Here is a 23,335-nt window from a genome sequence, read left to right on the forward strand (position 1 = left end):
CACAGCGACCTCAGCAATAGTAATCCCAGCGATGACGACCTGGATGACCTTTCTGACAGCCCCCCGGAGCTTAATTTCAGTGACTTGTGACGCCCCCACCTGGACGCAGGAAGTAAGGACACGATGCAAGGACATTGGCTGGGCTTTACAAGGGTCTGTGAGTAGAGGACGGCTCTGGGGTGATGGAAAGCAAACCTGTCATGGCAGGAAGAAAAGAAACACTAAAGTATATTTTCAGTCATTTTTACCCCAAAGTGGAAGTCTCTAGTTGAAAAAAAAAATCCCGGCCCAGGACATGTAAAGATAGAAGAAAAAAACAAACAAAAAAAAAACCCCATTCACTGTAATACTAGTCCTCAATCTGGAGCTTCCACCCGCAGGAATTCCTTCCTGCCACTAGATGTCTCCAGTCAGCTGACCTAAAGGCATGGTGTCCTGCATTGGCTTCTGTGAGCCTAGGCTGTCATGGACCCGCCCACTTGGGGGGTCTGTCATCCAATCAGCATGGGCTCACAGTACTGAAGCACAAATCCTATGCTACATTAAGGACCGTCCGCTGGGAAGAAGCACGGATGTGTGATGTCACTGGACTGGCTAAAATAATAAGGAAACATTTAGATAGATACAGAGATATATATATATATAAAAAGATTTTTTTTTTTGTTTAATCAAGTTTTATGGATTTCTGTTTTGGCTACTAGAGGGCGCTATCAGTGACTCAATGCAGTTACTGCTGTAGAGGTAAGAAGTCGGCCACGGGGGTGGGGGAGGAAATATTTGATTAGGGAGTTGATCAACTCCTAGACTTGCATTGGGAGACGGGGCAGTAAAGCAGAGACTTTGTAGTGCTGGGAACAGGAAGGGAGAGGAATTCTCCTCACCATGGACATGACATCCGATAAAACCTTCCCTGTGAGCTCTGTCCTGGGAACAGCCAGTGAGTGGAAATCTCCCCAGCCGGGATATGACATCATAAAACCTCTGTAATCTCTGTCCTGGGTACAGGAAGCGAGGGGAAATCTCCCCAGCCAGGATAAGAACGCCAATAAATTCGCTGTCCTCTCTGTTCTGGGAACAGGAAGTGAGGGGAAATCTCCTTGGTAGGGATATTACCTTCAATAAAACCTCTGTAATCTCTGTCCTGGGAACAGGAAGTGAGAGGAAATCTCCCCAGTAGGGATAGGACATCATAAAACCTCTGTAATCTCTGTCTTTGGAACAGGAAGCAAGGGGAAATTTCCTCGGCAGGGATACGTCATCATAAAACCTCTGTAATCTCTGTCTTTGGAACAGGAAGCAAGGGGAAATTTCCTCAGCAGGGATAAGAACACCAATAAAATCTGTCATCTCTGTCCTGGGAACAGGAAGCGAGGGGAAATCTTCCCAGCAGGGATAGGACATACAGTAAACAGGAAGTGAGAGAAAATCTCCCCAGCAGAGATTTGACATCATAAAACCTTCCCTCTCTCTGTCCAGGGAACAGGAAGTCAGGGGACATCTCCCCAGCAGGGATAGGACATACAGTAAACAGGAAGTGAGAGAAAATCTCCCCAGCAGAGATTTGACATCATAAAACCTTCCCTGGGATCTGTGTCATGGGAACAGGAAGTCAGAGGAAATTCCCCCTCCAGCAGGGATATAACCTCCGTTAAAACTTGCTCTGTGATCTGTCCTGGGAACAGGAAGTGATGGGAAATATGACAGCCAATAAAATTCGCTCTTCTCCATCCAGAACTGAATGTTTTCCGCGGAGTCGTGCTTTCATCGCACACACTGGTGAAGAGGACGGACTCATTCGCTGAAGCTGTAGGTGGAAGTGGCCAAAGCCTCAAGACTTCCACCACCATTGGAAGACTCTTTTGGGGTTCAGAATTTTCCCCCCAATCCTTTGCACATGGACTCCGCCCTCTCGCTTGTTATGCTGCTATAGATTCCAGATATCTGTCTGGGCGAGGTGGGTGACGTGCTGAAAACCAACCGCTTTATATAATGGCTGCTAAATGTTTTATATTGGAATATTGTTTTTATATGACTCTGGAGACGGAAACCTTGGAATAAAGGGATGACCAACCTTCCCCAAGTCTTGTGTATGAGGGGGGGTAATGGGGGGCTGCATGGGTCATATTAAAAGACCCCAAGATTTTTTGGTGCCAAAGATCATTTGGCATCCAGCCCCCCTCCGCAGAGGTGACTTGACCATTGACGCATTTCACCCAATAGGTAGTCTTTGGTGTCCCCTATGACCAAGCCCTTGTTGGGTGAAACGTATCAGAGGCGGAGTCATGTCTGCTGGGTAAGGAGATGCCAAATGGCAAACGTGATCTAGCAAAAAGACGATTTGTATGCTCATTCATCCTGGGGGGGACCCCAATGTAAGGGACATTCTCCCCACTGACCCCCAATGTAAGGGACATTCTTCCCACCGACCCCAATGTAAGGGACGTTCTTCCCACCGACCCCCAATGTAAGGGACGTTCTTCCCACCGACCCCCAATGTAAGGGACATTCTTCCCACTGACCACCAATGTGAGGGACATTCTTCCCACTGATCCCCAATGTGAGGGACATTCTTCCCACTGATCCCCAATGTGAGGGACATTCTTCCCACCGACCCCCAATGTGAGGGACATTCTTCCCACCGACCCCCAATGTGAGGGACATTCTTCCCACCGACCCCCAATGTGAGGGACATTCTTCCCACCGACCCCCAATGTGAGGGACATTCTTCCCACCGACCCCCAATGTGAGGGACATTCTTCCCACCGACCCCCAATGTGAGGGACATTCTTCCCACCGACCCCCAATGTGAGGGACATTCTTCCCACCGACCACCAATGTGAGGGACATTCTTCCCACCGACCACCAATGTGAGGGACATCCTTCCCACCGACCCCCAATGTGAGGGACATTCTTCCCACCGACCCCCAATGTAAGGGACATTCTTCCCACCGACCCCCAATGTAAGGGACATTCTTCCCACTGACCCCCAATGTAAGGGACATTCTTTCCACTGATCACCAATGTAAGGGACATTCTTCCCACTGACCCCCAATGTAAGGGACATTCTTCCCACTGATCACCAATGTAAGGGACATTCTTCCCACTGACCCCCAATGTGAGGGACATTCTTCCCACTGACCCCCAATGTAAGGGACATTCTTCCCACTGACCCCCAATGTAAGGGACATTCTTTCCACTGATCACCAATGTAAGGGACATTCTTCCCACTGACCCCCAATGTAAGGGACATTCTTCCCAATGTAAGGGGCAATGTTACCTATGAAGCTACAAACACAGATTTGGGGAAAATAAAAACTTTATTTCAAGAAGTAATAAAACTTGAGAGAAAACTGAATTTCAGTACAACACATCCTGGACCTAACAAGAACATTAACAACGTGGCCACATTTGGGGAGCCATTGGCTGGGCAACCTGAGTGCTAATATTGGACGACGCAATCTGCGGGGGCGGAGCTGGATCCTCATGGGTGGGGTCAGACGCCTGTTCACCTAGACACACCTGATACATAACAGCTGCAGAAGTTCCCGGGACTCCCGAGCATTGCTAGGTCTGTCCCATGCTGACTGGAAGGGACACCTACAGTCAGGTCCATAAATATTGGGACATGGACACAATTCTAACATTTTTGGCTCTATACACCACAATGGATTTGAAATGAAACGAACAAGATGTGCTTTAACTGCAGACTGTCAGCTTTAATTTGAGGGTATTTACATCCAAATCAGGTGAACGGTGTAGGAATTACAACAGTTTGCATATGTGCCTCCCACTTGTTAAGGGACCAAAAGTAATGGGACAGAATAATATTCATAAATCAAACTTTCACTTTTTAATACTTGGTTGCAAATCCTTTGCAGTCAATTACAGCCTGAAGTGTGGAACGCATAGACATCACCAGACGCTGGGTGTCATCCCTGGTGATGCTCTGCCAGGCCTTTACTGCAACTGTCTTCAGTTCCTGCTTGTTCTTGGGGCATTTTCCCTTCAGTTTTGTCTTCAGCAAGTGAAATGCTCAATCGGATTCAGGTCAGGTGATGGACTTGGCCATTGCAGAACATTCCACTTCTTTGGTGTCTTTTGCAGTCTGCTTTGGGTCATTGTCCATCTGCACTGTGAAGCGTCCAATGAGTTGTGAAGCATTTGGCTGAATATGAGCCGATAATATTCCCGAAACACTTCACAATTCATCCGGCTGCTTCTGTCAGCCGTCACATCATCAATAAATACAAGAGAAGCAGTTCCATTGGCAGCCATACATGCCCACGCCATGACACTACCACCACCATGATCACTGATGAGGTGGTATGCTGAGGACCATGAGCAGTTCCTTCTCCATCCTCTTCTCTTCCCATCACTCTGGTACAAGTTGATGTCGGTCTCATCTGTCCATAGGATGTTGTTCCAGAACTGTGAAGGCTTTTTTACATGTCGTTTGGCAAACTCTAATCTGGCCTTCCTGTGTTTGAGGCTCACCAATGGTTTCCATCTTGTGGTGAACCCTCTGTATTCACTCTGGTGAAGTCTTCTCCTGATTGGTGACTTTGACACACATACACCTACCTCCTGGAGAGTGTTCTTGATCTGGCCAACTGTTGTGAAGGGTGTTTTCTTCACCAGGGAAAGAATTCTTCGCTCATCCACCACAGTTGTTTTCCGTGGTCTTCCGGGTCTTTTGGTGTTGCTGGGCTCACCGGTGCGTTCCTTCTTTTTAAGAATGTTCCAAACAGTTGTTTTGGCCACGCCTCATGTTTTTGCTATCTCTCTGATGGGTTTGTTTTGTTGTTTCAGCCTAATGATGGCTTCACCGATAGTGACAGCTCTTTGGGTCTCATCTTGAGAGTTGACAGCAACAGATTCCAAATGCAAATAGCACACTTGAAATGAACTCTGAACCTTTTATCTGCTCATTGTAATTGGGGTAATGAGGGAATAACACACACCTGGCCATGGAACAGCTGAGAAGCCAATTGTCCCATTACTTTTGGTCCCTTAACAAGTAGGAGGTACATATGCAAACTGTTGTAATTCCTACACCGTTCACCTGATTTGGATGTAAATACCCTCAAATTAAAGCTGACAGTCTGCAGTTAAAGCACATCTTGTTCGTTTCATTTCAAATCCATTGTGGTGTATAGAGCCAAAAATGTTAGAATTGTGTCCATGTCCCAATATTTATGGACCTGACTGTATATCAGCCGCCTGTCTCCGTCTTCACTACCTTGTGATCTGGAACAAGCAAGTAGACAGTGCAGTCAGAACTCCTGAGCTGGATACTTGTTTCAGGTCTGAGAGCAGTGAAGCAACTGGATCGGCATGACAGCCAGGAAAGGAGTATTTTCAGCTTCCATACTTCTTTAGGATTGTCTGCAGAGACTGTAATACCCAGAACAGCCCAGGATTCAGCCCCGCCCTCCCCGCAATCGCTCTGACCAATGGGGGGGGGCTCAGCTGGTAGCGCACCCCAGGCTCGGGGCCCCCCACTCTTTATCCCGATGTCCGCCAGATCTGCTGCTACTTATACCGATAAATTACGACACGTTTCAGGCGGTGGCACTTAAAAGGATTGTCACGAAGCAAAATACATCACCTGTGTGCAAAGCCTCTGATGGAAGCTGTCGTTCTTTAGCTCCCAGTTCATATACTAGTTCTGGGGCGGTGCTATGAAGTCGCTCGGGCTCAGCTTGATTGGCTATAGAAACAGCATGTAACTGGGGAGTCAGCTTCCGTCAGAGCTGTCTCACACTTCTACGGTACCAAGTAGGAATTAAAGGAAACCATCGAAGGAGAAACATGGAGGCTGCTGTGCCTGAGCCACGCTTCTGAAAATGCTGATTGCCTGGCTCTTGTACCGATCTTTCAGCTTTAATACTTTGTGTCCAATCCAAGGCTGGGACTTCACTGGCTGCATGCTTACTCGGTGACGTACGGTATTAAAGCCGTGGGGGGAGGGGGGGGGGTCTGCCATAACTGGCCAGGCAATTGGCATTTCCAGGAGGTGAGCAGGAGCTTCTTACACTACAGACCGGCCTGAGAGACCTGAAGGAATCACTACAAGTCCCAGCAGTGAGGGTGGAGTGCATGCTGGGAGTTGTAGTCCGCACCGTCACATTTTGGCCAAGCTCTGCAGATCAGGTTCTAGTTCTGGCGTACTTTTTCTCTGATCAGATCTTCTGCCATTTGAGTGGCTGGCACCCTAATGGGGGTGGAGCCTCTCGAGATCTCCGTCTGGAGTGCGTTACCTGAAGGCGGGCTTTATTGCTGTAAGATTCAGTGCAGACGCAGCTCCCCTCCCCCTCCCGGGATCCACAACATGGCGGCACAGATATCCTGACGGTGGGGGGTGGGGTGGGGGCGCCGTTCCCGACAGGCCGCGGCTCGTAACCATTAGAGGAAGATTAAAGAAGAACTCCGCCCAGACTTCCCTTGAATACACACGCCGCCAATCTTCATGGAGCCCCGCCCACCGAATCCTCCGAGAAACGGCGACGACGCCCGGCGGTCCCCTGTGCAGCACCGGCAGCTCGCCGATTCCTTTCCTCTGGAGTCTCACTATTGCTGTGGGATAAATTATTTGGCATCTTAAGGAAACAGTTGGTGATCTTGCGGGGAGGATGCCCCGCCCCCCGCGCCAGGAACCGCCGCCGCCAGTAGTAGAATCTGCACTATGCTTTGATTGGCACCCTTTTGGTGAATCCAGTCAGGGGAAACGGAAGGGGGGGGGGGGAAGGGGTGCCCTGAAATTGGTGTTAGGTTCCGGCCTACTCTGCGAAGGCACGGTGGGGGAGGGGGGAGGGGCTGAGGGTGGGGAAGGGGGAGGGGCTGAGGGCGGGGTCTGGCGGCACGCCGTTCCCGGTGCTCACAACAGAAGTCTTTGTGCAAAATAAGGCTGAGCGTGTTCTCCGCTAATAGCTGTACAGAGCGAGCGGCGTGTCCTCCATCATGTCGTCCTGCGGGGGAGAGAGAGAGCCACGGTGAGACAGCAGGCTGGACGTGACCCCCACTATTACCACCCCCCATCCCCCAGCATATCAATCTATTACACGTCTATGGACCCCTCCACACACTGCAAAGCTGAGGGGTCTTTATCGTTTCCCTTTCCAGGTCCCCCCTCCCCCATCAACATGGGAATGACATATTTTAGATAAAAACCTTTCCACCTATAGTACAGACCTTACTGGGTCTCTGTGATTCTTTATGCAATGCAGGCAGATCATGGCTGGTGGGGGGGCAGCAGGATGCTGTACATCGCAGCCCCCTGCCTCAGTACTCCTCTTAACCCCTTCCAGTCCAGGCACTTTCCCCCCCTTCCAGTCCGGACGCTTCCCCCCCCCCCCAATTTCCAGCTTTCAGCGCTCTCACACTTTGAATGACAATTGTGCGGTCATGCAACACCTATATGAATTTTTTACCATTTTTTTGAGACAGATAAAACTTTATTTTGGTGGTATTTATTCACTGCTGGGATTTTTATTTTTTTTGCTATATAAATGAAAAAGTCCAAAAATTTTGAAAAGTTTTTCTTATAAATTTTTGCTTATAAATAATATTTCATCAAATCTCGGCCAAAATTTATTCCGTTATATTTTTAGTAAAAAAAAAATAACCCAAATTGGTTTATAACCAAAAATTATAGTTTTAAACTTTTTTTTTTATATTTATTTTTTACGTACCGTCACCCTAGCCGTACAGGGTCACTCCTTGTGGGGGGGATTTTTTTTTTTTACACTGATTGCTTTTACATCCATAAAGGCTGTAAGAGGAATCATTTCTCCTTCTCTCTGCATTCTTGCAGCCATTGAGAAATACCGTGAGAGCTGTGATTGGTCACAGCTTGTCACATGGTACAAGGCTGTTTTGAATGGCCCTGTACCATGTGACCTCTGATCATTCATAGATTTCACACGTAGGAAGCAATGATGTCAAGTGACATCTTGCTTACTACTCTGCATGTGATTGCTGATTGGCCAATCAGTGATCACATGATTGGGACCTCGTACAGCTTTATTTTGGTGGTATTTACTCACCGCTGGGATTTTTATTTTTTTTGCTATATAAATGAAAAAGTCCAAAAATGTTTTAAAAAAAGTTTTTCTTAAATTTTGCAAATAAATATTTCATCATAAATCTTGGGCAAAATTTATTCCATTATCCTTTTAGTAAAAAAAAAAACAAAACAAATTAGTTTTATAACCAAAAATTATAATTTTTAAACTTTTTTTTTACATTTTTAGATTTTTTTTTTTTTTACATACTGTCACCCTAGCAGTGCAGTGTCACCATAGTGACACTGTACTACTTGTGGGGGGTGATGAAGATTTATTTGATTTTTTTTTTTTACACTGAATGCTTTTACACCCATAATGGCTGTAAGAGGAATCATTTCTCCTTCTCTCTGCATTCTTGCAGCCATTGAGAAATACAGAGTGAGCTGTGATTGGTCACAGCTTGTCACATGAAACAAGACTGTTGTGAATGGCCCTGTACCATGTGATCTCAATGATCATTCACATATTTCACACGTAGTAAGCAATGATGTCAGGAAGTGACATCTTGCTTACTACTCTGCATGTGATCACTGATTGGCCAATCAGTGATCACATGATCGGGACCTCACACAGAGGTCCCGTACGATGATCGGTGTTCCTCTGTGTCCGGAGGAGGCGCTCCCAGGGAGCGCGCACAAGCAGGGGGCGGGGAGGCTGTTTATAAACATCCACCCCCCCTGCACTGCCACCGCCTGGCCGTTTATATACAACGGCCGAATGGGAAGTGGTTAAAATCCACCAGTCCTGATGAAAGTGGTGGGCTGGATCTTGGGAGGAGTTATGCAAATATCAAAATATTTTTATGGGTGGATATTAGCGGGGGGGGGGGGGGGTCCTGGGCAGGATGTGCTGGTGTGCAGACCACCCTAGGTAACGCCCACAGGTGATGCTGAGCCTCCATGATTGAAAGAACTGAAATCCAATAAATGAAAGGGGCGGGGCCAGGGACAGTCAGGCTGGGGTGGAAAGTGCTAGATGATGTTGGACGTTCTCCAGCCAGGAAATGAGGCGGAGCTCTGACTGCAGCTTCTAATACACGGTAGGACGGCAATTGCAGGTTTTAGATCAGGTGCGACATTGGAGGACAGTGCGCCCGGTGATCCCTGACTCCTCCCATGTGGTTGCGGTAGATCTCCGCCTCTCCAAGGTCGCCTCCCCCCTGATCTACAGCACAGAAGCAGGTGAGTGCGGGGTGTGATGCAATGCGGCCATTCTGGGGTCCTCACCATCGGCAGGTCCTGCAGGCGCCGGAAGTCGGTGCGTCTGTTTCTTTTCTTGTATCGATGGAAGCCGACGCCCACCACCACCATTACCACCATGATGGTGAAGACGGAGACTATCATGACGAAGAGGGGGTTGGAGCCGCCCCCGGCGTGGAAACCCGGCGTTTCTGGAGAGAGAAAAACAAAAAACACAAAAAAACAAAATCAAAGTCCTCTTTTCAATATGGCATTCCTGACTCCTCCCACCACAGGGACTAAGCCCCACCCCCCATCATGGAAGCACTGAATGGCGCTTCGCGGTTGAATGATGGGTGGTGGGGACACCCGGGATCGGGATCTCTCAATAGGGAGCGATCTGAGAGGTAAAGCTGCCAGCCGGTCTAAGCAACCGCAACCCTCTGCAGCCAGATTTCACAGAGCCCCTCCCATGTGCAGGGGGGGGGGGGTGGGGTGTGGAGGGGGGGGGGGCGGCTTCCGGAGTCTGCGCTTCTTTATGTATTGATGGTCAGATTCAAACTTGTGATGGTTACAGACCGCTGCAGGGGGCGTGTCTGGGAATCCCTCTCCTGCATTACAGATAGGGGTTCCCAGATCACAGACATCGGGGGCAGAACTGAACTGGAGACAATGTTTGTAATACCCGTCGGTGATGACTGATACTTTGTATACAATGATCTCTTCTGATCCGTTGCATCTTTATTCTGATACATTGTCACAGGAAGCCGATCACACCGTTCCGGGTCATGACATTGATTGATCACAGTGGTCTGGACTGATCTGTGTGTTCCCCACCCAAACACGGCCCTCCCATCCCCGACCCGGCAGGTGGTACTGCCGCCAAATGCGACCCATTCAAGTGAACGGAGGCCACGACCGCCCTGTAAGCTATGTGGTGGTGGTGCGGCGGGTTGGCATTTTTGGGGGTAAAGAAAGTGGTAAGGAGGCATTTTATCGGCTTCTCCCGGCCAATCAAATATAAAATAAGAAATTTCCCGCACCTTCTACTCTAGAAATAAACCCATTATGAGCGGAACGCGTCAGTGGGCGGAGCCCAGGTGGTCTGTGTTGCGCCGGATTACCCAAACCCCAGAATTTTTCACCCTTGTGGTGCCGTCTTCTCGCAATGGAAGAGTTAAGTGCTCGTTGTATCCAGGGGGGACCTTACAGCAGGCTCCTCCTACACTTGGAGAACCGACACTTGGCGCTGGGACCGTGCGGGAATCTGTTGGATCTTTAGTCTCATGGACAGTAATCATCACAGCTGCTCGTGTCTAAATCAGAAATCTCCATGTGGCAGGATTGGGACCTCAGGACAACGGCCGCCCCCGAGGAACAGGAAGATCTGATCTGATCCCAATCTCACCTTTGTGATCCCCGACCTCCAGCTGGGACGGGTCCCTCTCCTCCTCCTCCTCCGGCCGGCTGCTGGGCGGGGTTGCGGCGCTCTGCATGGGCGGGCTGGCAGGTTGCGCCGTGGTTATAGGCGGGTTGGCGGCAGATGTCCGGTCGACGTGGAGTGCGGTGGTTGTAGCGGCAGGTTGGGTGGAGCCTGGCGGAGTCTCCGTATTATTCTGTGTCTGGGCGGGGGCGGTGCTGGGAAGCAGAGGACTCTCCGTGAGGATGCCGGGGGCCCCTAGAGACACACAGGAGGGAAGACATTCTATTATAACCAGAATATACCCAACAAGAGAAACCGCCTACGGGGCCGAAAATGTCATCTGCCGTGTCGCAGCAACACATCAATCTACACCCTATAGCAGTGGTTCTTAACCTTGCTGGAGGTACTGAACCCCACCAGTTTCATATGCGCATTCACCGAACCCTTCTTAATTGGAAAAATAAAATATGATTTTTAAAATTCAAAACATAGGTATATATTTATACATAGGTGCACAAAATGAACAAAACCATTAAAACATGATTTTCACACAAAAACAAAATAATGAATATTTACCGCAAATCAGTGTGACTTCTGCTGTTGTCTTTCAGAGGCCAGTTCAGAAATGCGCGGCATTACCTTGGCAAGTGCCACTCTCATGTCATTTTCGCAACAAAGTCTGTTCCTTTTCTTCGTCTTTATGTCCAGCATCCTCGAAAAGGATTGCTCGCAAAGATATGTTGTAACAAACGGTATGAAAATTCATCCCCCATATAGTAATTCATCCCCCCTATAGTAATTCATCCCCCCTATAGTAATTCATCCCCCCTATAGTAATTCATCCCCCCTATAGTAATTCATCCCCCATATAGTAATTCATCCCCCATAGTAATTCATCCCCCCTATAGTAATTCATCCCCCATAGTAATTCATCCCCCATATAGTAATTCATCCCCCATATAGTAATTCATCCCCCATAGTAATTCATCCCCCATATAGTAATTCATCCCCCATAGTAATTCATCCCCCATATAGTAATTCATCCCTCATAGTAATACATCCCCCATATAGTAATTCATCCCCCCTATAGTAATTCATCCCCCCTATAGTAATTCATCCCCCTATAGTAATTCATCCCCCCTATAGTAATTCATCCCCCCTATAGTAATTCATCCCCCATAGTAATACATCCCCCATATAGTAATTCATCCCCCATAGTAATTCATCCCCCCTATAGTAATTCCTTCCCCATATAGTAATTCATCCCCCCATAGTAATTCATCCCCCCATAGTAATTCATCCCCCCCATAGTAATTCATCCCCCCTATAGTAATTCATCCCCCATAGTAATTCATCCCCCCTATAGTAATTCATCCCCCCTATAGTAATTCATCCCCCCTATAGTAATTCATCCCCCCTATAGTAATTCATCCCCCCTATAGTAATTCATCCCCCCTATAGTAATTCATCCCCCATAGTAATTCATCCCCCCATATAGTAATTCATCCCCCCTATAGTAATTCCTTCCCCATATAGTAATTCATCCCCCCATATAGTAATTCATCCCCCCCATAGTAATTCATCCCCCATATAGTAATTCATCCCCCATATAGTAATACATCCCCCATATAGTAATTCATCCCCCCTATAGTAATTCCTTCCCCATATAGTAATTCATCCCCCATATTAAGTCCCCAAGTCCCCCCTGTGTCAATTCACTTACCTTTGCTCCGCGCGTTCCTCTTGCCGTGTTCCCGCGCCGTTCCGGTCTTCAGGGCGGACTGTGAGAGGAGCCTAGCTCCTCTCACGTTCGTCACGCTGCCCCGCCTACACACATCCTGACAGCCAATCACTGGCTATCAGGATGTGAGTGGCAGCGAGACTGGCCAATCATTGCATTTGAGTCCCTGCCGCCCGAGAGGAAGGAGGGGAGCGGGCGCCTGGCACACAAGAGCCGCGGCTTGCCGACCACTGGGCTAAGCGATGTTGCGTGACCACCTGCAGCCAATGATGGACAAGCGGGGCATGTCATCACAAATCATATGAGTCGGGTGTGGGTCACCTCCGCCGAACCCCCGAGACTGACTCACCGAACCCCTGGGGTTCGATCGAACCCAGGTTAAGAACCACTGCCCTATAGTGTAGTCTGCTGCAGGCAGGAGGAGGCATTTCCTCAGTCTCCCCTCCCCCAGTGACCAGACTGTACATTGTAACTTTGTAGAAGGAGGAGGAGTCATTTCCTCAGTCTCCCCTCCCCCAGTGATCAGACTGTACATTGTAACTTTGTAGAAGGAGGAGGAGGCATTTCCTCAGTCTCCCCTCCCCCAGTGATCAGACTGTACATTGTAACTTTGTAGAAGGAGGAGGGGGCATAGCTAGATGAGTGATCATCAGTTGTGGATCTGCCTGTGTGTGCCGTCATCTGTAAGGTCACTCACCTGTAGTCACCTCCTCCGTTACAGGAATGGTCGGTGTATGTGCGGTTGGAGGGGGTTGGGTGAGGCTCGGCCCGGTCCCCCCTCTGGTCTCAGGATCCGTGTCCCCTGGGCTGGGGGCGGTCCCTCCGGTGCCGTTGTTGGTCCCCTGTGGCCCCTCAGTCATGGCAGATGTCCCGGTGAAGGATTCGGGGATTGTAGAAGGACCCCCGGATGGAGGGGGGGCAGTCAATGTGATCGTCTCATTATCCTTCCCTCCAGGGGTGGCGTCCGAAACAATGGAGCCGGAGTCCTGCGGGACTGTAGAGGTCACAATGGATGAAACTGTGGTGGCTGCTGGGACTTCAGATCCAAAATCCGCATTCTGATTGGTGGAGACTTCCTGCGCAAATCCTGATATCAGACAGAAAAAGAACAATTGTAACAAATGGATCGCAGGATTCCCGTATTTATATACTTATCTCTGACATATACCAGAGTGCAGTACAGAGATCACTGAGCCAGTCCCATCAGTCTCTGTACAGAGGAGCTTACGCTCTAATGTCCCCTCCCCCGCAGTCCCATCAGTCTGTGTACCAGAGGAGCTTACGCTCTAATGTCCCCTCCCCCACAGTCCCATCAGTCTCTGTACAGAGGAGCTTACGCTCTAATGTCCCCTCCCCCACAGTCCCATCAGTCTCTGTACAGAGGAGCTTACGCTCTAATGTCCCCTCCCCCACAGTCACATCAGTCTCTGCACCAGAGGAGCTTACACTCTAATGTCCCCTCCCCCACAGTCACATCAGTCTCTGCACCAGAGGAGCTTACACTCTAATGTCCCCTCCCCCACAGTCACATCAGTCTCTGTACCAGAGGAGCTTACACTCTAATGTCCCCTCCCCCACAGTCACATCAGTCTCTGTACCAGAGGAGCTTACGCTCTAATGTCCCCTCCCCCGCAGTCACATCAGTCTCTGTACCAGAGGAGCTTACACTCTAATGTCCCCTCCCCCACAGTCACACACATATAGGTGTAACACAATATAAATCTATATGTATCCTTGTTGTTCTGTGGTGACACTTCCACACACACACAGCAGGTGGCGCTCTGACACAGCAATCTGCTCCTAGTGACATGAGTCTCAGTCCTCCTCTGGGTCCTCCAGCCACTGACCTATGACACATCAGCTATCACTCGTCCAGCCAATCAGAGCAGACATTGCAGCAGCTGCCAATATAGAGCGATTATTTACAGTCCCCCCCCCCCGTGTACATGACTAGAGATCGAAAATGTGTTTGGTGATGCGGCAGCTTCATATCACCAAGCTTTGGGGCGTGTAACTACCCCCCCATATTCCCCCAGTTTGGAGCGTGTACTACCCCCCCATATTCCCCCAGTTTGGGGCGTGCACCCCTCCATTATTCCCCCAGTTTGGGGCGTGCACCCCCTCATTCCCCCAGTTTGAGGCGAGTACTGCCCCCCATATTCTCCCAGTTTGGGGCGTGCACCCCCCCACAGTTCCACAGTTTGGGGTGTTCACTACCCCTCATATTCCCCCAGTTTGAGGCATGCACTCCCCCACGTTTCCCCATTTTGGGGTTTGCACCCCCCATATTCCAGTTTGGGGTGTGCACTACCCCCCATAGTCCCCCAGTTTGGGGCGTGCACCCCCCATATTCCTCCAGTTTGGGGCGTGCACCGCCCAATATTCCCCCAGTTTGGAGCTCTCCCCTGCAGTACCCCTTCCCAGCCACTAGTTGCCTTCAGTCTTTGTGTTCAAAAGGCGCCCCCAGTGCCCCCCCCCCCCCAGTGCCCCCGCCAGTCACAAGAAAGATAAAAATGAAAACCTCAAAAGAACAACAAGAATCCGGCTTCTGCTGCAACATTCACCTTCAGTCCAGAGAATTCCCTGCAGGACATTTTCCTGCCACTAGAGGTCCTCCGACTGCCGGCCAGCAGCCTACTCCCTCCCAGCACAGGTCATCCCGGACGAGCCCCCAGCCGGTGACTGGACAGTGAAAGGAGAAGCAGCGCAGCGATGAGCTCATCTCTCTGCTCTCTCCTCCTATCAACATGAACTGATTGGCTCCTTGTGCTGCCTCTTCCTCCCACACACTGAGCCCTGCAGGGATTGGACAAAGCTGATTCCTGGTCACATTCTTCTGCTGCTTACAGTTACCCCCCCCCCCCCCCCCCCCGCCTCACGGGGCAACGAGGAAGCTTTGATCGGGAAATAACGGGTCGTGCTGGAAGTGTGAAATGTTTCTCGCTCGGCTTTATTCTGCTGTCAGGTGTGAAAAGGTTTTGTGATGCAGCTGAGATCTCATTTACACCTCGGAGTCGTGTGAGCGCGCCGCTGTCCTCGCCCCCTCATCACCCCCCCCCCCCCCGGGGATCACAGGACAGACGGACAGCCATGCTGAGCTCTGGCAGGCCCTATTAGGAAGAGGTCCGGGCCGATGACGCAGACGCCCCGGAATATTCTAAATATTTGTGCAGACGAGTGGAAATCCGCAGACGTGCCTGAGCCGAGAGAGAGCGAATCACGAGACCGCCGCCGCTTCCCCTCCCCCACCCCCGGGGGGGCTTCTAGTTATAAAGATTGGATTCAAGGACCGCTACAGTGAACAATACTGACAGTATTCAGCATTCACATCCCTTCTTCACCCTTCAGTGCTGCCGATTCCCTGCAGCCTCTTTGCAGCCACTTCCTGTCTCCATGTCCTCCACCAATGGCGGCACGGCATTTCTCAGGGCGGGTTTTCCTGGCGGTGACAACAGTGGACCGAGTCTGTGTCACGTGCTGCCTGTAGTCACCATCAGAAGCCTGTGTGACCGGGGGACAACGCAAGAGCCCAACTAGGAAGCGGGGACAGAGCGTTGTCACCCGATGACAGGAAGTGCCTGGAGCTGGCAGGATCACCAGGGAGTATGTTAATGAAAGATGTAAATCCGTCATGCCGGCTGGTATGGGACACACTGGGGGGGGGGATTGGGGCCCCATAGGACACCTCCAGGTGCCGACGGCACGAAGAACTCACCTGTGCGCCATCACTAAAGTCGCATGTCTGCCGCGGAACCCGGCGCTGCTCTCACTGTTCACATCTATGTGCGTTCTTGTCGCAGCGCGTTGCATTCTCATGCGGTTTGCAATCATTTCAATGGGAGGTGCGTTTTTTTTTTCTTTAACTGGATGAAACGTTCCAAAAATGCAGCAAGCGGGATCTTTATTCACCGCAATGGAAGCGCAACGGAGCCGCGTGCAGAGCGCCATACGATTCCAGGTCCTTCCACACGGGCGTGGCGCTTTTCCATCAGTTCAGTCGCGGGTTTTTTTTCAAAATCGGAGCTAAAAATGGATCAAGACTTCACTTTTACCCTCCATTTACGTCCGTTTACATCCATTTCTCATCCGTTTCCATCCGCTTTCCATTTGTTTACATCCGCTTTCCATTTGTTTACATCCGCTTTCCATTTGTTTACATCCGCTTCTCATCAATTTACCATCCATTTACCATTGTTTTACCATCCGTTTACAATCTGTTTTTCAAGTTTACAATCCATTTTCATCCGTTTTCTGTACGTTTACATCCAGTTCTCATCGGTTTACCATCATTTATCAGTTTACCATCGTTTTACCATCCGTTTACAGCAGTTTTTCATCCGTTTACATCCATGTCTCATTGGGCATTGAGTCAAAAATCGTTTGTTTTTCACGAATTTTCCAACATGTCCAACCACCGAAAAGGGGAGGAGCCATTAAAATTGTCTGGTGCCATTCTCCCCACTAACAGAGCGAAAATCAGCCAATTGTTCTTAATTCTGATTTTCAGACAAAAAAAAAAAAAAAAAAAAAATCGGTCGATTTTCGACCCATGTATGGCCAAGCCTTAATGCGCATATTCTTTTCAGAAAAACGATCATACGCTTTGACCATTGAGTCGAAAATCAGTTGTTTTTCATGAATTTTCCAACATTTCCAATCACCGAAAAGGGGAGGAGCCATTGGCTGGTGCCATTGACCCCACTAACAGTGAAAATCGGCCGATTATTCTTAGGTCGATTTTAGATGAAAAAAAAAAAATCGATTGATTTTTGACCCATGTATGGCCGGCCTTATATTGGGTGAACTTTATGACTCGGTCGGCCGATTTTCGAAATCATTGATGGCGACCATCGGATTACCAAGCGAACGACGGTTCGAATTCCAAACGATTTTTTGTGCGAAAATCGGAAACGTCGTTCGCTCGGTAATCCGATGGCGCCATCAAGGATTTCAAAAATCGTCCGACCGAGTCATAAAGTTCCCCCCATATAACAGGCGAGACTTCTGCTCCTTCCAGGTCGCGGCTCATGGCGCAGATTCTCTTCAGAAAAACGATCGTACGATTTGACAGTCATTGAGTTGAAAAATCGGTCGTTTTTCACAAATTCTCCAACATGCCCGATCACCGGAAAGGGGAGGAGATATGAAAATCGGCCGGTGCCATTGACCCCACTAACAGAGCGAAAATCAGCCGATTATTCTTAGGTCCAATTTTCGGACAAAATAAATAAATAAATAAATCGGCTGATTTTTGACCCATGTATGGCCGGCCTTATATGGGGGGAACTTTATGACTCGGTCGGCCGATTTTCGAAATCATTGATGGCGCATCGGATTACCGAGCGAACGACGGTTTGAATTGCGAAGGATTTTTCGTCCTACAATTGGACCCGTGTGTGTCCTGCATGAGCCATGTGAGGAGTAACATTGTATCTGCCGATATTCTCCTCCGCGGAGCTGCAATTCTCTCGGATACAAAGTATCGGATCCGCTTTCCTTCGGATGATTTCCGCTCGTTACGTTGAGACGCAGCTTTGGATAAACTTCGGCCGCCGTTCGCCATTCCAGGCTCGCCACCATCCGCGCGGGGACATTTTTTACCGCCCCGTAACGTAAACAGTGGGTTGGAGGCGGGGGGGGGGGGGTACTATAAATGGGCCGCCATTGCGGGGACAGAATAATATTGTCTCTGGCGGCACAATGGCGGCTCTGTGCGCGGCGCGCGGCTCGCAGTACACAGGGAATCCTGTCCGGGCGCACAGTGCCGCCATTGTCCGCTTCCTGGAGGAATGTTGTTATAAGGCCGAGCCGGGCTGGGAGAGAGGACGGGGCCCCCGGGGGCCAAGGCTGCCCAATCTACTGACACCTCACTGGCAGCTCGGGGGTTAAAGAGGGTCGCATGTCAGTGATAGTAATGCGTCTGTGTCCCTTCACACCCCCCCCCCCCCCAACGGCTTCATTCCTCTCCAGAAGGACGGCGCCATCTTTCTTCAGGCATCACCTACCTATACGGCCTTTGCCCAGGACCGCCCACTCCTCCAGACTGACACCCGCCCATCAAGGCATAACTCCTCCCAAGAGCCCGCCCACTGCTTACATCAGGGCTCTTGAGAGGACTACAGAGGCAGAGTACTGTGAGGTTTTTAGGAAGCGCCTTGCTGGCCCCTCCCACCAGCCATGATCTGCCTGTGTTGCATAGAGGAGCACAGAGAGCCAGTGACTAAAATAAGGTCTGTAATGAAAATGTAAAGGATTTGTTTCAAAAAATCTTGATGGGGGATGATGGGGAAGGAGGAAGAGGGGAGGGGGAACGAAGGGGGGGGGGAGGGGAGGAGGAGAGAGGGGGGAGAGGAGAGGGGGAGGAGGAAGCAGATTAAACTTCAGCTTTAACATGTTCACAACATTCCAAAACCCGATATTTGTCAATGTGAAGCTTTCAATGAAATAATCCCCGATGATCCCGCCATGAAGATCCATGTCCAGGCACTTCCTGTTACAGGGTGACAACGCTTTGTCCCTGTCACCCAAATGTGCTCCTGCGTTGTCACCCTACCACACCAGCTTCCAATGGAGACTACAAGTGACCACAGACAGGGTCCAGTATTGTCACCGTCAGAAATCCCGCCCACCCATCGCAGGAAGTGGCAGCAAAGAGGCTGCAGGAGATCAGCAGCACCGAAATGCAACAAAAAAGGAAATGTCAAAATGTAATTTATGAAAGAAACAAAAATGTCAGTTTGTAAAAGATCCTCAGTGCAGAGGGACTGGCCCTTCCTGTGTGGCCCCCAGGGGGGGTGATCAGGGAGGCCGAGTCCATCCTCTGTTGTGCGGCAGTCACTCGTCGCGTCTCTCCTCCTGCGAGCGGTGAAAGTGGATCAGCGTTTCCAGGCAACCTGAGAGGGTGATGTCAGGGCAGACAGGTGCCGCACCTCCCGGGGCCCCATGGGAGCCCGGCCCCCATTTCCTGCCGCACCGGCTGTCACCTCCAATGTTTGTCCTGCTGTCCATCCCACCTCCGCTCATAAATAAAAGATCTGCTGGGGGGGAGGGGGGCAGAATGGCGGCGACAAAACATATTCATATCGAAGATTTCATTTCCCTATCCAGCTTTTCTGATAAAATCCGCCCTGAGCGGGTGTGGCGGGAACAGGCGCACACTGCCGAGCCGAATTCCCCATCAATGACAAACCCCCCGCCCCCAAATTCTCAGCCCTTCAGGAGAGTCTCACTCTTCCTGCTGCATTTTCCTTCATGTAAAATAAATACAAATGGAGAAATAATGAAACGTCTCATCACTTCATCTTCTGATAACGAGATCTGCTCAGAACTTCAGCTGCATCTTCTTGTCCCGCCTCTCCTCCTGAGCCCCTCCCACTGCGTCATCCGACCTTCAGACTCCTCTTCAGTCTTGCACAGGTGTACCGGCTCCTCCCCTTCAGTCTTGCACAGGTGTACCGGCTCCTCCCCTTCAGTCTTGCACAGGTGTACCGGCTCCTCCCCTTCAGTCTTGCACAGGTGTACCGGCTCCTCCCCTGCAGGCTTGCACAGGTGTAGCGGCTCCTCCCCTGCAGTCTTGCACAGGGGCACTGGCTCCTCCCTTTCCATCTTGCACAGGCGTGGCGGCTCCTCCCCTCCAGTCTTGCACAGGCGTAGCGGCTCCTCCCCTCCAGTCTTGCACAGGCGTGGCGGCTCCTCCCCTCCAGTCTTGCACAGGCGTGGCGGCTCCTCCCCTCCAGTCTTGCACAGGCGTGGCGGCTCCTCCCCTCCAGTCTTGCACAGGCGTGGCGGCTCCTCCCCTCCAGTCTTGCACAGGCGTGGCGGCTCCTCCCCTCCAGTCTTGCACAGGCGTACCGGCTCCTCCCCTTCAGTCTTGCACAGGTGTACCGGCTCCTCCCCTTCAGTCTTGCACAGGCGTGGCGGCTCCTCCCCTCCAGTCTTACACAGGCGTGGCGGCTCCTCCCCTCCAGTCTTGCACAGGCGTGGCGGCTCCTCCCCTCCAGTCTTGCACAGGCGTGGCGGCTCCTCCCCTCCAGTCTTGCACAGGCGTGGCGGCTCCTCCCCTCCAGTCTTGCACAGGCGTGGCGGCTCCTCCCCTTTAGTCTTGGACAGGTGTACTGGCTCCTCCCCTCCAGTCTTGCACAGGTGTGGCGGCTCCTCCCCTCCAGTCTTGCACAGGTGTACCGGCTCCTCCCCTGGTTACTCTGATGTCACTGCACACTGGGAGCTTCTCACAATGTGCATTGGAAGCTGCATCCAGTCAGATAGAGCTCCGCCTTATTTCCTGGCTGGAGGACATCCAGCATCATCTAGGACTTTCCTCCCCAGCCTGTCTCTGGCCCTGCCCCTTTCATTCATTGAAGGCTCTGCAACATATGTGGGAGTTACCTATGCAAATGAAGCCTTCCTAGGAACACCCACTCCTCCAGACAGACACCCACCCATCAAGGCTTTTTGATATTTGCATAACTCCTCCCATTGCTTGCATCAGCACTGAGGGCTCTTGAGAGGAGTACTGAGGCGGGGTTCTGTGATGTTTTCAGGAAGCTATGTACAGCCCGCTGCCGGCCCCTCCCACCAGCCATGATCTGCCAGCATTGCATAGAGAAGCACAGAGACCCAGAGATGATGTCACTGGGCCTAAAATAAGGTATGCAATGAAAACAGAAAAAGTTTATTTACAGTTTTCCCGCCGCCATATAGCAGAATCACGGCAACAGGGCGGCAGGGGTGTGCAGAATCACGTTTGCATTTCCGGGTGGCGGCCTCACCTGTTGATCACTGGGTCTCGGCCTGCGATTCCCCGCCGACACCTGCCGATCACCATGTATCACCACCGGGGGACAGACTTGTATGTCTACAACACAGATCTCTCCTGCCAGCAAGGACATGCTGCTTTGTATCTCTGCACAGCAGCATGACTCCTGAGTAACACAGCACACAGTTAACCCTTTGATGGCCCCTCATGTTAACCCCTTCCTGCCCAGTGCCATTAGTACAGTGTCAGTGCTTTGTATTAGCACTGATCACTGTATTGGTGTCACTGGGGATATCAGTGACACCAAGTCAGTCCCCCCCCCCCAGTGTCAGAATAATCGCTGCAGTCCCGCTATAAGTCACTGATCGCTGCCATTACTAGTAAAAAAAATCCCAATATCTGTCCCGCCATTTGTAGGCGCTAGAACTTTCACGTAAACCAATTAATTTCCACGTATCGGGATTGTTTTCAGCGAAGACATGGAGCAAAAATTTGACAAAATGTGATTTTTTTAAAAAATTTTTACTGGATGTTTAATAGCAAAAAGCCCAAAATATTGTTTATATTTCCTGAAAACTGTCGGTCTTTTTTTTGTTTATATCGCAAAAAAAATAAAACCTCGCAGGGGATCCAATACCACTGAAGGAAAGCTCAATTCGTGGGAAAGAAAGGATGTAAATCTAATTTGGGTGCAGCGTTGCACGACCGCGCAATTGTCAGTTAAAGTAACGCAGCGCCGTAACACAACAAATGGCCTAGTCAAGAAAGGGGGAGGGGAATCCTCTGGAGGGGGAGGGGTTAAGAATGTAATTTACATATTAATGAGTGGGAGGGGCAATCGGGAGAGGTAAGCAGACCATCCATCAGTAGAGTTGCTCGGCTTGTGACAGGTTCTCTTTAAACTCATCTCCAGCCACGACACTCCAGGAAGGTCAGAACCTCCACCGATTCTTATTGGTCTCCGCCTACATTTCAGATGCGTACTCTCACTTCCTGTCCATGTGACCCCTCCCCCCCTCCTCGCCATTTCTTGTCCTGGTGTCACAGTGACAGGAAGTGATGGGAAATCTCCCCCGAGAAGTCAGTATAAAACCTGGTAGGGGCCCGGACCTCATCCTACCATGAATCCTGGCTGCTCTTGCCTACCCCCCCCCCGTGGTTCCGGTGAAGCCCAGGAATGGCGGCATCCTCCTCCTCACCCCCCCGTCGGCACTGAATTGGCACCTCCATGTCACATTACTCTTCTCATCTATAAACCCAAAATAGACCTGACCCCCCCCCCCCCATGGGGGTCACAGTGCGACTGCAAGAACTGAACGCCGCCGTGCGCAGAGACTTGCGAGGGCCCGGCGGTGGGGGTGGGGCAGGAAGGAGACCTTCCTCGTGGTGACTTGTAGAATCCATGCCCTCCAGCTGGGAAGAGACAATTATCCGGCAGGTTGGGACTCGGAGCTGACACTTCAATCCATAGAATGAGAGGGGGGGGGGGGGCACAGCTACAGAAAAGACAACTCTATCCAGACCACCTGAAAGATGTGGGCGGGGCTCCGACACCCCGAATTCACTGGTCAGACTTCACCTGGAACTTCAAAAGGGGTTAGAAGAGCCGAAGGCGGCGTCTGTGCAACAAAAACTGTCAGAGCGCAGCGAAGACATAACCCCGAGATACAGAACACAAAGCGCAATTCTCTGCCTGGGAGGGAAACTGCAGCGGAATATCACTTGTAGTCAGCAAACCGCACCGAGCTGAAGGGTCATCTGATATTATGGCTCCCTCCCTGGGGGGGGGGGGGGGGGGGGATGACAGTGATCTCTAACAGACTCATGTTACACGTCCTCACCGTCTCCTGTACCGTGTCCGCAGACTCTGGTCATCTCCTGTACTGTGTCCGCAGTCTCTGGTCATCTCCTGTACTGTGTCCGCAGTCTCTGGTCATCTCCTGTACTGTGTCCGCAGTCTCTGGTCATCTCCTGTACTGTGTCCGCAGTCTCTGGTCATCTCCTGTACTGTGTCCGCAGTCTCTGGTCATCTCCTGTACTATGTCCGCAGTCTCTGGTCGTCTCCTGTACTGTGTCCGCAGTCTCTGGTCGTTCTCCTGTACTATGTCCGCAGTCTCTGGTCATCTCCTGTACTATGTCCGCAGTCTCTGGTCGTCTCCTGTACTATGTCCG

General features: G+C 50.7%; 1 protein-coding gene and 1 long non-coding RNA gene across 2 annotated transcripts in view; one reads left to right on the forward strand and one right to left on the reverse strand.

Moving 5' to 3' along the window:
• LOC149427150 (uncharacterized) lies at positions 1 to 2,075 on the forward strand. Its single transcript, XR_016311437.1, has 2 exons — positions 1 to 112; positions 1,733 to 2,075. It is a non-coding gene; the product is annotated as an uncharacterized LOC149427150 (long non-coding RNA).
• A 3,903-nt stretch (positions 2,076 to 5,978) lies between these two features.
• LOC149427151 (uncharacterized) overlaps positions 5,979 to 23,335 on the reverse strand; it is a 29,588-nt gene continuing 12,231 nt past the window's right edge. The window contains exons 2-5 of the mRNA XM_089668209.1: positions 13,106 to 13,495; positions 10,653 to 10,922; positions 9,293 to 9,456; positions 5,979 to 6,968 (exon numbers count right to left, since the gene is read on the reverse strand). Coding sequence (XP_089524335.1) covers positions 6,924 to 6,968; positions 9,293 to 9,456; positions 10,653 to 10,922; positions 13,106 to 13,495 — 869 coding nt within the window. The 3' untranslated portion in view covers positions 5,979 to 6,923. The remainder of the gene's footprint in view (positions 6,969 to 9,292; positions 9,457 to 10,652; positions 10,923 to 13,105; positions 13,496 to 23,335) is intronic.

The sequence above is a fragment of the Staurois parvus genome, unplaced genomic scaffold, assembly GCF_062004578.1.
Source record: "Staurois parvus isolate SC_StPar_1 unplaced genomic scaffold, SC_StPar_1.0 ptg003963l, whole genome shotgun sequence".
NCBI classification, from domain to species: Eukaryota; Metazoa; Chordata; class Amphibia; order Anura; family Ranidae; genus Staurois; species Staurois parvus.